Source organism: Lycorma delicatula, chromosome 2, assembly GCF_047948215.1.
Source record: "Lycorma delicatula isolate Av1 chromosome 2, ASM4794821v1, whole genome shotgun sequence".
NCBI lineage: Eukaryota > Metazoa > Arthropoda > Insecta > Hemiptera > Fulgoridae > Lycorma > Lycorma delicatula.
The window spans coordinates 104740695-104756887 of record NC_134456.1 but is presented as its reverse complement, the minus strand read 5'-3'; the positions used below and the strand labels follow the sequence as shown (position 1 = coordinate 104756887).

The 16193-nt window shown below is 30.9% G+C and overlaps 1 protein-coding gene and 1 non-coding gene across 2 annotated transcripts in view; one reads left to right on the top strand and one right to left on the bottom strand.

Moving 5' to 3' along the window:
- The window catches only part of LOC142319066 (transmembrane protein 164), a 49661-nt gene extending 33886 nt beyond the window's left edge, over positions 1-15775 (bottom strand). Inside the window, exons 1-2 of the mRNA XM_075355925.1 lie at positions 15658-15775; positions 9043-9373 (exon numbers count right to left, since the gene is read on the bottom strand). Coding sequence (XP_075212040.1) covers positions 9043-9363 — 321 coding nt within the window. The 5' untranslated portion in view covers positions 9364-9373; positions 15658-15775. The remainder of the gene's footprint in view (positions 1-9042; positions 9374-15657) is intronic.
- Positions 15776-16119: 344 nt separating this feature from the next.
- Positions 16120-16193, top strand: TRNAN-GUU (transfer RNA asparagine (anticodon GUU)). The gene has a single exon. It is a non-coding gene; the product is annotated as a tRNA-Asn (tRNA).

Here is a 16193-nt window from a genome sequence, read left to right as displayed (position 1 = left end):
GGGTAACTCCAGGGGAACCGACATCAATTTCAAGGCCAAATTACTATGGAAAGAAGGCAATGTTCTCTATTCAGTGGGATCAGAAGGGTGTGATCTATTTTAAGTTGCTAAAACCTGGCGAAACCATTAATACTGAATGCTACCGACAACAAATGAACGATTTGAATCAAGCATTGCGTGAAAAATGAACAGAATATCAAAAAAGGCAACACAGTGATTTTGCTTCTTGATAATGCACCATCACACACAGTAAAACTGGTCAAGGAAATGATTGAGGCGTTCAGTTGGGAAATACTTTACATGAGGCTTACTCAACAGACTTGGCTCCGTCTGACTACTATTTATTTGCATTGATGGGACATGCACTTGCTGAGCAGCGCTTCACTTCTTATGAAAATGGCTCGATGACTGGTTTTTCTCAAAACAGCAACAGTTTTTTTTGCGTGGCATTTATAAATTGTCAGAGTGATGGGAAAAATGTATAGCTAGCGATGGACAATATTTTGAATAAAATATTTTTTATCATTTTCATACAATAAACATGTATTTTCTATACAAAAATTACGATTTCATATTTACACACCTGGTACTTTATATAATTCACTTCTTAATACACTTCTCTATATAATTGCCACATGAATTAAGACATCATAGCGATACACCAGCTTTAATATACCTTGCCATATTCTTTTGCTACCAGTCCACTTGGGCACTGATTAATAGCATTTTTAAGTTTGTCATCTGTAAATTGCTTACCACTCAAAAATTGTTTCAATTTCCCAAACAAATGGTAATCAGAAGGAACTAAGTTCAAACTATATGGTGGGGTGATCATAAATTTCCCATCCAAATGTTCTCAGTAAATCACATGTCAGACAGGCAAAATGTGGACGTGCATTATCGTGCAGCAGGATGATGCCATCAGTCAGCTGCCCACGTTGCCAATTTTGAATGGTGCGCCATAACTTAAGTGGAGTTTCACAGTAGGCTCCTGCATTTGCAGTTGTTCCACATGGCACGAAATCAATCAGCAGTATGCCAAACCGATCCCAAAAGACTATAGCCAACAGTTTGCATCCAAATGGTTGTGGCTTGACCTTTGTTTCTCTGGTTGGTGATTGAGGATGATGCCATTCACTTGACGGCCACTTTCTCTCTGGCATGTAATATGAAATCCATGTTTCATCGCCAATAACAATTGAATTAAGGAACTCATCACCTTCTTCTGTGTAGCGCATCAAAAATTCCAAAGCAGATTCTATTCAGATTTTTTGTGACGTTTCATTAAGACATGCAGCACCCAATGTGCAGAAACCTTTCTGAAGCCTAAATGGTCACAAACCATGTGACTAATAACAGCTCTTAAAATATCAGAAAAAAGAAAGGGCCAGATCCGAAATGCTGCGCGACGATCTTTTCTGATTTCATCATCGACACGTTTCTACAAGTCCTCAATGATTATTGAGGGCCTCCTTGAACATTCTTCATCATGCAGATTAATTCTGTTATTTCTAAACCTATCACACAATTTTCAGACTTCTCTTTCATTCATTACATTGTCACTGTACACAGCAACCAATTGCCTATGAATTTCAGCCGGCTTATTGTTTGATAGTTTAAAAAACTATTTTTAACGTTAGTTAAAAAAAACTAACTTTAAAAGACTCCACGTATTTCATAGCCGGCGGCAACATCGATTTTCCTATTCATTTTATAATGTAGTAACTCACACGTAATCAAAGGTACTACAACTTACAGACAACAATGCAGTGTATACATTACTAGCGTGGCCATGAATGACACAGGTTTGCCAACCTTAAGGAGAGAAATTTCCCAGTGGTCTTTACTTTAGAGATATCCCTCATAATAAAGCAGCAAACTTGTTGATTCAGGGACTGTAGGCAGTTGCTTCTCATGTTAATGAGAACTTATAGCTTGTTACAACTTTTGATCACCAGAACAGAATTTTTTGTTAGTTAAAATCCAACAACAAACAAATTGATGGCTGGAAACAGTATCGAGAAGCTATTTTAATGAAACAGTATTGTTCCAGGCTGGGCCAAAACTTTCTGCACAAAAAGCCAACTGCTAATGCTATGAACCACTTTTGACATATACTTTTTATGTTTATTTTTAATATATTTTATTTATTTCACATGTTATGAGAAATAAATATTTTTTTTTAATCTGATATGAAAAGGGAAATGGATAGGGCAAACGTGGATATAGTAGGAATTAGTGAGGTTCGGTGGGAAGAGGAAGGCGACTTTTGGTCGGGTGACTTTAGAGTAATTAACTCAGCGTCAAATAATGGGCAGGCAGGAGTAGGTTTCGTGATGAACAAGAAAATAGGGAGGAGAGTGGAGTATTTCAAGACGCATAGCGATAGAGTCATTGTAATAAGGATAAATTCAAAACCTAAACCGACAACGATTGTTAACGTCTATATGCCTACAAGCGCCCAAGATGATGATGAGGTAGAATGTGTATACGAAGAGATTGATGAAGCAATTAAACACGTAAAAGGAGATGAAAATTTAATAATAGTTGGAGATTGGAATGCAAGCATTGGAGAAGGCAAGGAAGGAAATATAGTGGGTGAATACGGGCTGGGCAAAAGGAATGAAAGAGGGGACCGACTTATAGAGTTTTGCACGAAGTATAATTTAGTAATTGCCAACACCCAATTTAAAAATCATAATAGAAGAATATACACTTGGAAAAAGCCAGGCGATACTGCAAGGTATCAGATAGATTATATCATGGTTAAGCAAAGATTTAGAAATCAACTCGTGGACTGCAAAACTTACCCTGGAGCAGACATTGATAGCGACCATAATTTGGTGATAATGAAATGTAGATTGGGGTTTAAAAACCTGAAGAAAAGGTGTCAGATGAATCGGTGGAATTTAGAGAAGCTTGAGGAAGAGGAGGTAAAGAAGATTTTTGAGGAGGACATCGCTAGAGGTCTGAGTAAAAAAGATAAGATAGAAAATGTAGAAGAAGAATGGGAGAATGTTAAAAAGGAAATTCTTAAATCAGCAGAAGCGAACTTAGGCGGAATAAAGAGAACTGGTAGAAAACCTTGGGTTTCAGACGATATATTGCAGCTGATGGATGAACGTAGAAAATATAAGAATGCTAGTGATGAAGAAAGTAAAAGGAACTATCGGCAATTAAGAAATGCTATAAACAGGAAGTGCAAACTGGCGAAAGAAGAGTGGATTAAAGAAAAGTGTTCAGAAGTGGAAAGAGAAATGAACATTGGTAAAATAGACGGAGCATACAGGAAAGTTAAGGAAAATTTTGGGGTACATAAATTAAAATCTAATAATGTGTTAAACAAAGATGGTACACCTATATATAATACGAAAGGTAAAGTCGATAGATGGGTGGAATATATTGAAGAGTTATACGGAGGAAATGAATTAGAAAATGGTTTTATAGAGGAAGAAGAGGAAGTTGAGGAGGATGAAATGGGAGAAACAATACTGAGATCTGAATTTAAGAGAGCATTAAAAGATTTAAATGGCAGAAAGGCTCCTGGAATAGACGGAATACCTGTAGAATTACTGCGCAGTGCAGGGGAGGAGGCGATTGATAGATTATACAAACTGGTGTGTAATATTTATGAAAAAGGGGAATTTCCGTCAGACTTCAAAAAAAGTGTTATAGTAATGATACCAAAGAAATCAGGGGCAGATAAATGTGAAGAATACAGAACAATTAGTTTAACTAGTCATGCATCAAAAATCTTAACTAGAATTCTATACAGAAGAATTGAGAGGAGAGTGGAGGAAGTGTTAGGAGAAGACCAATTTGGTTTCAGGAAAAGTATAGGGACAAGGGAAGCAATTTTAGGCCTCAGATTAATAGTAGAAGGAAGATTAAAGAAAAACAAACCAACATACTTGGCGTTTATAGACCTAGAAAAGGCATTCGATAACGTAGACTGGAATAAAATGTTCAGCATTTTAAAAAAATTAGGGTTCAAATACAGAGATAGAAGAACAATTGCTAACATGTACAGGAACCAAACAGCAACAGTAGCAATTGAAGAACATAAGAAAGAAGCCATAATAAGAAAGGGAGTCCGACAAGGATGTTCTCTATCTCCGTTACTTTTTAATCTTTACATGGAACTAGCAGTTAATGATGTTAAAGAACAATTTAGATTCGGAGTAACAGTACAAGGTGAAAAGATAAAGATGCTACGATTTGCTGATGATATAGTAATTCTAGCCGAGAATAAAAAGGATTTAGAAGAAACAATGAACGGCATAGATGAAGTCCTACGCAAGAACTATCGCATGAAAATAAACAAGAACAAAACAAAAGTAATGAAATGTAGTAGAAATAACAAAGATGGACCACTGAATGTGAAAATAGGAGGAGAAAAGATTATGGAGGTAGAAGAATTTTGTTATTTGGGAAGTAGAATTACTAAAGATGGACGAAGCAGGAGCGATATAAAATGCCGAATAGCACAAGCTAAACGAGCCTTCAGTAAGAAATATAAGTTGTTTACATCAAAAATTAATTTAAATGTCAGGAAAAGATTTTTGAAAGTGTATGTTTGGAGTGTCGCTTTATATGGAAGTGAAACTTGGACAATCGGAGTATCTGAGAAGAAAAGGTTAGAAGCTTTTGAAATGTGGTGCTATAGGAGAATGTTAAAAATCAGATGGGTGGATAAAGTGACAAATGAGGAGGTATTGCGGCAAATAGATGAAGAAAGAAGCATTTGGAAAAATATAGTTAAAAGAAGAGACAGACTTATAGGCCACATACTAAGGCATCCTGGAATAGTCGCTTTAATTTTGGAAGGACAGGTAGAAGGGAAAAATTGTGTAGGCAGGCCACGTTTGGAATATGTAAAACAAATTGTTAGGGATGTAGGATGTAGAGGGTATACTGAAATGAAACGACTAGCACTAGATAGGGAATCTTGGAGAGCTGCATCAAACCAGTCAAATGACTGAAGACAAAAAAAAAAAAAATCTGATATGTTTATATGATCATTACATGTTGTTGACCACTAGCCTGTTTTAGAGTATATATTTAAAATATACCACAGCAAAGGGAAACTTGAAGGAAATGTGGTGCAGAAAAAATATATTAAAGATAGTATATAGAAAAATAATACTGCATTTCTAAGAAATAAATTCAGAGTTTAAAAATATCATTGAATGAGACAGAAGACCAGTGTAAAAGGGAGCAAAGAAAAAAAGTAGTAACAGATGGCAGGTATACACAGGATTCCTCATTTAGTGGGGAAAAACATCAGATTATCTACTAGAAGAGAAAAGAGAAGTGGATGATAAGTTCAGTTTTTACAACAAATTTTTACAACCTTTATAAGGAATTGATTGCTAGACAGTGGATACCAATTTTCTTTGGTGGTTGGGTTTCAATAACCACATATCTCAGGAGTAGTCGACCTGAGTCTGTTCCAGACTACACGTTTACTGGTACAGTTACAATTAATTAATTGCTCTACATTTGCAGATATGTCAGGCCTGACAAGCCAGTAATGGTAATTGCATTTGCCTACATATACACACCCAGACCCAACAGTAACTGGAAAACTGGAATAGTTAGGGTAGATCAAATAGTGATAAATAATTGTGATGAACAATGTAATGAAGAAAATATTGAGAAACATGATTATGAACAACCTGATTGAAATACAGAACGCGGATCACTTGCCAATTGTTCATATTCTTAGCCAAGTATTTGGACATAGATATATGGGAAGAGAAGAAAAAATCCTTGGATTTTACATGCACCTCTGGTAAAATTGGATGTCAGATATGAGTTGAGGTGAAAAGTCTTTCAGTTTTTAAATCTTAAGGCGCAAGTATTTCACAAGAGTGAAGTTCAGCTTTGCTATTATCATACGCGAATAGTAAATTTGTCCCATTACTTTCCTTGCATAAAAAAATTTCTGTACATAAAAATAAAACACTTTCACATACTAATGGAGGAAAAATTTTGCAAAACATAAAAGATCAGACTGGAAAGAATTGTGGATACTTTAAACAAATCAGAAATTGAATCAACTGTTAAAATATTTAGAATTGCTTATTATAGAGCCAAAAATAATAGACCCTATTCATTACAATTACAAGAAATTAATGGTGCAAATATTCCTTGTGGTTTATGTTCGCATTTTAGTCCAATAACATTGTCAATGCAATCAGGGAAGAAATGAAAGTTCAAATCTGTCAAAACTTAATAAAAATCAATGGAATATTATAAAACATTCTAATAAATTTACTATATCAACTCTAAATAAAAATAAAATTATTAAAACTACTATTATAGACACTGAAAATAATATTTTTAAATTTAATACTCAAGATAATAAAAATAAATAGAAATCAATTTGTTAATGCAACTGACAACATTAAAGACAATAAATATTTAAATTATAAATGTAAATATATCAACAAAAATTTTAATATTTATAAAAATATAAAAAATAAACTAATAGAAAATGCCTTTATCATTCAGAATATTCCAGTTAGTATTAATAACAACACATATATCGAAAAAACCAATAAATTCATAAAATATAATAACTTTAGAGAAATAGAAGTTCCTACAAATAAAATCAAAAAAAGAAACTACTCCAATTATTAAAAATGTAACATATTTTCAAACACAATCACACTAAGCAATAGTTTAAATTCACTAACACTGAAGCCCCTATATAAAAACCATTACCAAAGATTCATAAGACCGATATGCCTGTAAGTACTCTCATAAATTTAATTAATTCTCCCACATACCAATTAAGTAAATTTTTATCAAATACATTAAAAGATAATATTAAAGTAGAAAAAAATATAATTTAAAAGTTATGAATTAATAAATATTCTTGACAATAACAATATAAACAATCACATTAAACTAATGATAACTGTTCCAAAGGTATGTATAAAGTATTGATGTAGACGAGACTATAAATATACTTAATACTACTTTATCTGACTTGAAATTATAAACCAATTTGACATATGAAATAATTAATCTATTAACATTATGCCTTAAATAAAATTATTTTAAATTCAATGATAAATTTTACCAATCGGAGAAAGGACTTGCCATGGGATCACCACTTTTGGGAATTATAGCAGACATTTTTATTAATAAATTTGAAAACACAATTCTGCCTACAATAATTAATAAACATCAAATAATCCTATACAAAGATATGTAGATGACATTTTAATTATTTTTAGTCAACAAACTAAAAATGAAGAAAATATAGTAGTTATGAAATCAACTCATTGGATGAAAACATTAATTTCACTATGAACCAAGAAATTAACAATTGATTATTTGAATGAAATAATTAATAAAAACTTCAATACTAATAATCTGGACATAGACATATATAGGAAACCAACCCTACAAGATACCATAATACACTGTAATTCCTTTCATCAACAGAACCAGAAAATAGCTATTTTCAATTCCATAATTTATAAAGTAATTAAACATCTTAAACATAATAATATAAAATTAGATAATTAATTAAATACATTGCCACATTAAATGGATATAATGATAATTTAATAAACAAATTATATTTAAAATTAAAACATAAATTATATATAAGGGAAAAAATAAAACTAAAACACAACTCAGGAAACAAATATTTAAAAATAGAATATAATTTAAACTACAGAAAATTTAATAAAATATATAAATCATTTAATTTAAATACAGCATATACCACTAATAATAAAATCATAAATTATATAAATCATAGATATCCAACTAAAACCCTAATAACTGGAAATAAATATAATTTGAATGGGTAAGGTGTAGTATACAATTTAAAATGTGAAGATTGCAATTTATAATATTTGATATGACTAAATAATTCATCTGTAGGATGAATTGAATGTATAAAGATTACAAGAAAAATAGGACTTCTTTATTATACATACAAGTCAGGTACTGTTGCTACAATAAAGATCATAAATGAGCTAAGGCAAGTTGCAATACAGAAAAAAGAGACAAGAATGGAACTTGATCTCTTTAATTTTTAATTTGTATACAGAAGATGCAGTAAAAGAAAAATTTAAGAATAGAGTAACAAAAATAAAGGTATTAAGATTCAGTCATATTATTATTTTGACTGAAACGAGTTTAAAAAAGTAATTAATGGTGTAGATTACTGGTATAGTAATATTCAGTTTGAGAGTAAAGAAGGATATTAAAATAGGATAGAAAGGAGAATATAAGATAAATATTAAAATAGATTACAATATACCAAAAAATCACATAATTTTATAACCGTAATATGGCACCGCAGGTACCTAAAATGCATCATAACCTATTTTTAGTTTTGCATAATAAAAAGCAGTTTTTATTCATTATTATGAATAGAAATGTATAATAAATTTTAACTAGTAAAATATTCTTAAACTATCTACGTATTCTCAAAAAAAGCAACACTAGATTTTTTGTAAAATTTTATTACAATAGACATCTTCAAAACTGTAACAAATCAAAATTTTGAAATATGATTTCTAAAAATTTATTGTTTTTTATAATATATTAAAATACAGGAATATAATATTATGACATATTATAACTGAAATGTAAACATAAGAAACCCAAAATTAAGATGTTTTTCAAAATTTTTCAGATATAAATTACTGTATATAAACAAACAGTATATTTTAAATAGCTTTTTATGAGAGAAGATTACACGGAAAATGAAATTTCAAAATAGCAGACTATAATTTTATTGTTACTGCCAGCAGACCCACCACATTTAAACGGTTAAGAAAAATTTTAATTTGTATCTGTTTTTCAAACAATATGAACATTTAGATTGTGACAAAACAGCTTAGAAAGTATAAAATATTTACTATGATTTAACTACTACTGTAATTAATAAAAGGTTTAAAAATTACTTTTAAAGTAGACTCAGGTACTTAGAAAAACCTAAAACACAAAATAAAATTATTACAGTCATAAAACAAAATAAAAATATAATAATTAAAATTAGAAACTACTTGCCTGTAAAGCAGTTGTAATGTGACAAGGATTAAGTAGAAATATCACAGTCTTTGATGAAAATTTAAATCCTATTTCAATTCCCCAGATCAATGACATTAGCACCAATAGAACTCTTTTACCTGTAGGATCACATGTTTTTGAACAATCAACTTCAAGTGGTGAAAGATTTTTTAAACCCCATTTGATTAAAAAACACATGCAAACAAGTATAACAACAGTTTCTATCGATCTTGTTTTCCATGTCAAAAAGTTAGCACATTCAGGCCCACCATTGCCAGCTACTGTTGTATTTACACCAACATACGTCCACTCTAACATCATTCTTTCTCTCCTGTAAAATAGAAAATAAAATTCAAATTTTAAAATACATATTTTTAACAAATTAATAATAAATTAAAAGTACAAGCTATTACTCATAAACAGAAAATCACAAAATAAAATAATGAACCAACAGCTAGAAGAGAAAAGTAACTTAAGTATTTAAGAAGTTAGAGGTGTTGTGGTGCAGAGGTGAAACCTCCTCTTAATTTTTCAGTCCTAAACATTTCAATTAAATCTTAATACCATATGTTAAATTAGTTCTTCAGTTCTGGCTCCAAGTCATAATTTTGTTGTTTGATAAATATCCTGATCAGGTGAACCTAGTATAGTATATAAAACATGTAAATTATCACTTCATGAACAAGGTACACAGTTAGTAATGGTGCTGACTACATAAAATCACAGCATATAATAATGTGGAGACTTAAAAGTTATCAAGAAACTCAGCCAACCCTTTTCTTTTAAATGCACGTTTCAGAATCATTTTTTTGTTAGAAACAAGGCAAAAAAGCAATATACCAATCCAAAACTCTCTGCTGACCCCTCCATGGTAGAGTGATATCAATCATCTCTACCTATTCTATTCTATTGTACCTTTCATCTAGAAGGTGTGAGTTAGATACCCAGTTCAACGTTTTCACACAATGAAAAATAAATTTATTTATTACATTTTATTATTTATCATCTATTTATTATCAAAAATAAGTAAGATTTATTCAGTTAGACCAGTCTAATAAAAAGCTGACAACACAGGTGAAGGAATTTCCCATCATACGGTTAAAGTTGTGTTCCAGGCAAGTCCTACAACTGGATTGTTTCTGATGAAAAAATCACACAAAAAGTTTAGTGTGATTTACACACAAAACTTAATTTAAAATAGTTATTATTTTCTTTAAATATAACATTTATTTGTTTATTTAATTCAATGATTCTAACTAAAGTGCGTGCCCATATCGTATTTAATTCAAGCGGGTGTAGCGGTACTAGCATCGATGGTTGGCACTAATTAAACTAATGTAATTTCATAACTTGCAGAGAAAAAAATTTTGCTTGTACAGTCGGCAGATTGGTGAAGTCATTATGCTTAACGCACCAGGTACTGAGTCAACTGGGCGATTGAGTTTGAAACCCAGCCAGATCAAGTTACTTTTTTACACTTTAAATATTATTGATTTATTTAATTACCTGTGACGATACCACTCACCTGTGATGTCACAACATATCAGATGACTACATCAGCATTTTTTTGGGTCGGGGGTGCAATTTTGCAAGAAAACCTCTTTCGCAATAATTGTTACTTTTTAATTGTTAACAAATCTGCCTAAAAAAAATATGACCTTAATTAGGTGAAATTTCAAGATACTGAGGATGACCTCACTCTACAGCCTCATGCCCTTGACCTTTTAAGTTGAAAATTTAATGGCATCAATGCCCCATATACAGAAGTAATCTGATAAAGTTTGGTTAACATTGGTCCAGTAGTTCTGGAGATATAAGGTAATTTAGAGCCCAAAACCAAATATACAAACATTACCATCCAGAAAATTTCCATCCGGTTTTTTGGGTTCCTTATGTGTCAAAACGTCAAGATCCAGTGAAAACTGCATATACCCAAATTAAACCAATTACAATACCTTCCCTTCTAGAGCTACAGCACTATGTAGATGGGAAAGTAAAAATGTCTCAAACTAAAAGGACAGGCTGAAATCGATTCCAGTTTGTATTTTTATTCTTTAAATGTCCATGATCAAATAAAAATGTTTAAAGTTTCCTAACAGCCCCATTAATGCATGGTTTATATATTATTACTGTGATTTCATACATGAACTCTTGAACGTAGATCAGAATTTGAAAAATAAAGATTGGGAGCCTTTTTGGTTGTATCTGATTATATTGTGAAATGTATTTTACAACTTTCAAAATATAATTTGATTCAATGGCATGATCAAATCAAGAGTAACATCCTTAGGGCTACCAAGAGAAATATATTTCTTTAAGTGAGCACCAAATTACTATAGGATAGAAAGCAATACTACCTCTTACAGCATGGCTGAAGCTTAAGGTGGTAACTTAGGGGCACAGTGGATTGTGACAATAGAGTAGTCGGATTTGACTCTGTAAACTGAGTAAAACAAATGCCATTAAACAAATTTAAGTACCAACATTAGCTATAATAAATTGGTTAACACTAGATTTATAGAACAGTGGGATTAAAATGGAAATTTAAGCCACAATAAAGTATATTAAATTTTCCTAAACTTCAGGACTGGATGTATCATTGCTAAATTCATCATTCGCTTTAGCCTAATCACACTACAATAGTTGGGAGTTTCTTTTTGATTACTTCTAAACAGATGCTAATAGTGTTCTTTAAACAAGCAAAAATTTCTGCTGTTCTAAAACCAGATAAAGATCCAAACATTCAAATAAATTACTGCCCAAGAGCATGTCTTAAGAGTTGTATACACATTTTCCAGTGAAAGTATTATTATATCACCCATTCAGGGTGTGCGTATGCGCTTATGTAAAGCTAGATTCACTAGCTTTACATAAGCGCATACACACACACACACACATGCACAACACATAATCAATCAAGCTAATACGAATTGGATTTAAACCTGATTAAGTTTACATAAATTGGGTTCTAACAATGACTGAAGCCACTGAGAGCAGAGCTCTTAAACAAGCAAAAATTTCTGCTGTTCTAAAACCAGATAAAGATCCAAACATTCAAATAAATTACTGCCCAAGAGCATGTCTTAAGAGTTGTAAACACATTTTCCAGTGAAAGTATTATTATATCACCCATTCAGGGTGTGCGTATGCGCTTATGTAAAGCTAGATTCACTAGCTTTACATAAGCGCATACACACACACACACACATGCACAACACATAATCAATCAAGCTAATACGAATTGGATTTAAACCTGATTAAGTTTACATAAATTGGGTTCTAACAATGACTGAAGCCACTGAGAGCAGATCTGATTAGAAGAAGAAGAATGTAATGCTATTTGCATGCATTTGATAGCTTTTTATAGTGTTAATACTATAATATATGTATTTTGTATTGTATAATATGGGATGGAGGAAGCTTAGAGGTGGTGTATTAGAAGATTTAAAACAAGAAATAAATAGAGTATAGCTAAATATAGCAGGGAATAAAACTTTTTTTCTTTTGGTCAGCAAGTTACACTATGATTAAGACAAAATCAAAAAATTGAATACAGAATGGGTGTAATAAAAGAGTTACTAATTATAACCAATGCAGTGAAAGAATGATTTTAGTTAAGGATAAATTCAATTAAAACCAAAGAACACCGGTATCCACAATCTAGTATTCAAATCCATATAAAAATAACTGACTTTACTAGAACTTGAACTCGGGAACTCTCAACTTCCAAACTAGCTGATCTGGGAAATCGCGTTCACCACTAGACCAACCTGGTGGGTTATAAATTATAACCTTTTCTTTTTTCCTGTTTAGCCTCTGGTAATTACCTATCAGATAATAGTTCAGAGGATGATATGTATGAGTGTAAATGAAGTATAGTCTTGTATAGTCTCAGTTTGACTATTCCTGAGATGTGTAGTTAATTGAAATCCAACCACCAAAGAATACTGATATCCACAACCTAGTATTCAAATCCGTGTAAAAATAACTGACTTTACTAGGACTTGAACGCTGGAACTCTCGACTCCCAAATCAGCTGAATTGGGAAGATGCGTTCACCACTAGACCAACCCGGTGGATTATGTATTATAACCTCTTTCTTTCTTTTTCCTGTTTAGCCTCGGTAACTACCGTTTAGATAATTCTTCAGAGGATGAATGAGGATGATATGTATGAGTGTAGATGAAGTGTAGTCTTGTACATTCTCAGTTCGACCATTCCTGAGATGTGTGGTTAATTGAAACCCAACCACCAAAGAACACCGGTATCCACGATCTAGTATTCAAATCCGTGTAAAAATAACTGGCATTACTAGGACTTGAATGCTATAACTCTCGACTTCCAAATCAGCTGATTTGGGAAGACGCGTTAACCACTAGACCAACCCGGTGGGTTATGTATTATAACCTAACCAAATAGAACCTAACATTCACTAACTTGTCTAATTAACATTAAATATTAAAGTGGTAGACTGTTAGGCTGAGTCCATAGATTAGATCCCATACTAAAGAAACAGTCATTAATTACTTAATGACTGTTAAGTCTCTATTCATCAATTTATCAAAACATTCTACAAATTGTGTAGCTTTCTCCCAATACAAATGAACCTACATCTAATCTTATAGGCTCTATCAGACTACATATCTCCTAGCCCTGTTTACATCAGTGCAATCAACCACACCTGACAAATGTATCATCAGCTATCATCATGGTAAGACAGGTACTGCTAACTGTAGATCTTTAAACACTGTCATCTAAACACTCATTTTAGTTTATACCTATAAGTCAGTTAAGATCTTTCTTTCTTCTGAAGGCTAAAAATTCTTTACAAGTTTTCTATAGATGATAACCCCAAAAATTGAACCTCAAATTATAAGTTAGGTTATTGAAAGATTTATTCTTCAAATGGGTGCCATGAAAGTATCTGAGCTCTGGAAAAGCATATTGGGTCTAAATAAAGTCCTTTCACCCACAAATATATGAACTTGTTCTATACATTTACCAAATTTAAATTTTTCATTAACTTTCTAATTATTAATAGATTACTTATTAATTTTGTATAGGTACCAATAAAATTACAAATTATAATATTAGCATATAGTAACTGTTAATTTTTAACAAATAAATTTGTTGTTTAACAGTTAAAGCAACTTGAAATAGGAGAGTGATAATAACAATGAAATTAGAAAAATCAAAGTGCCTTATAAAACCAAATTCAAATATATAATTTCATATAAAATAGAAAAAGTTTCACAAAACATAATTGTGTGTTGTAGCATTATTTATAGTTTTATTTTACTATCACTATAAAATTAATATCTCAAATATAAACAAAGGTAGTAGGAGCATATGGTAACCAAAATTCGTTATTACAAAAGCAAAAATTAAAGAAAACAGGTTTCATAAATTTCTGTGTTTAATCATGAACGTCATCAGATGAAACAATTAAAGGATGTATAAATATTAGCTACAATACTACCAATAAATATTTTATTATAATCAGAGCATAATAGAATACATTATACAGATTATATACATATATAGGTTTGTTGTTCCATGTATAAAAAATGGAACTGCCCTAGCAATGTCTTTACATGTCATACGAGCATCAAAAAATACAAAATTATTACATAAAAAAATGGAAATATAAAATCCATATTAATAATAAATATATGAAATAACAGTAAATATGTGAAAATACAAACTAAATAAAATATGCTAAATTAAAAGTAATAATAATTATTTAAAAGGTGTTAATGAAAATTATTTCAACACTCATTATCACATTATTAAGTAAAACAGATGCAAAGTACAGTTTTTCTTATTATTTAAAAACTCATCGACAGTAATACTTTTTCTCTAAAAGAAAATCTTTTTAATTTGACACAAAGCATTTCTACTGTCTGATTTGACAGATTAGTAAAGGTAGTATAATTTCATAAATATAAACAAATGGATAAGTTTAATAACAACATAATTTATTGTATAAGAGAACAGTTAAAATCCACTAATTATTAAACAAAATTTGAATGTATGGCTACAATATACAACAGAATCAAACAAAAAATAAAAACTAATAATTCAGATAGTACACATAAACAAAATCTATAAAATTCACATGTTATAAAGTAAAAAGATAACGCGGAAAAATGGTAAGCGACGTTCATAAATGTTCACCGGCGATTTTTATAAAACTACTGACTTAAAAACAACTTTTTAAGCATGTAAGAGTTGATTACATTGAACTGAATATTTTAAACAAACCAACAAATAAATCAATATATATTGATTACATTTTAAATTATATAATTGTTATGCAAATAACTCGGTTAACTTATAACAAAACGAAATAATCTCCACAAAAAAAATATGTCATCTCTTATTAAAATAGCAGATAAACATGGAATAACAAACTGATTATTTTAAATGAAATACATATTCCCACGACGTTGCACGAGCAATGAAAGAAACACTACGTTGCATTAAGGAATATGTATAATAAAATCGAAATGTTTATTACTGCATAACCTAAATCGTGACGGCTCTTCGGCACTCTTCTTTGAACACAACTAAAATATAATAACAGATTAATTAAGATGCTATTTTATGATTTACCTGCAGTCACAAAACACAAATTAATTCATTCAATAAAACGAATCTCACAACCATCAAATATCCATCAATATCTACACTCTCTTCTAATGCAGACGACATTGAACTTGATGTGCTTTCCAAATATAATAGTCATTTGCCGTCTAGAGGTAAAGAATAAATAAAAAACCTAGAACAAAGTAAGATGATCTACAATACAACTTTTAAGTTGAAAATACGTAATTATTGAGTGAAAAGCAAAAATAATTAATTTTAATTTCTAATATTCCAATGTATGTAAAATAGATCGACTAAATATATCATGGATTCAAAAATAAATTATTTATAAATTAATGATTTGTATTTTTCTTTAAATTTAAATTAATTACAAAAAACTAAAATACAACAAAACTTTGTCAGCAAAATTCATTTTGATTAAACAACCTTTATCTTTATGCATTAAAATTTCATCAAACGAGAACACGAGCCTCCGTGGCGCAATCGGCTAGCGCGTTCGGCTGTTAACCGAAAGGTTGGTGGTTCGAGCCCACCCGGGGGCG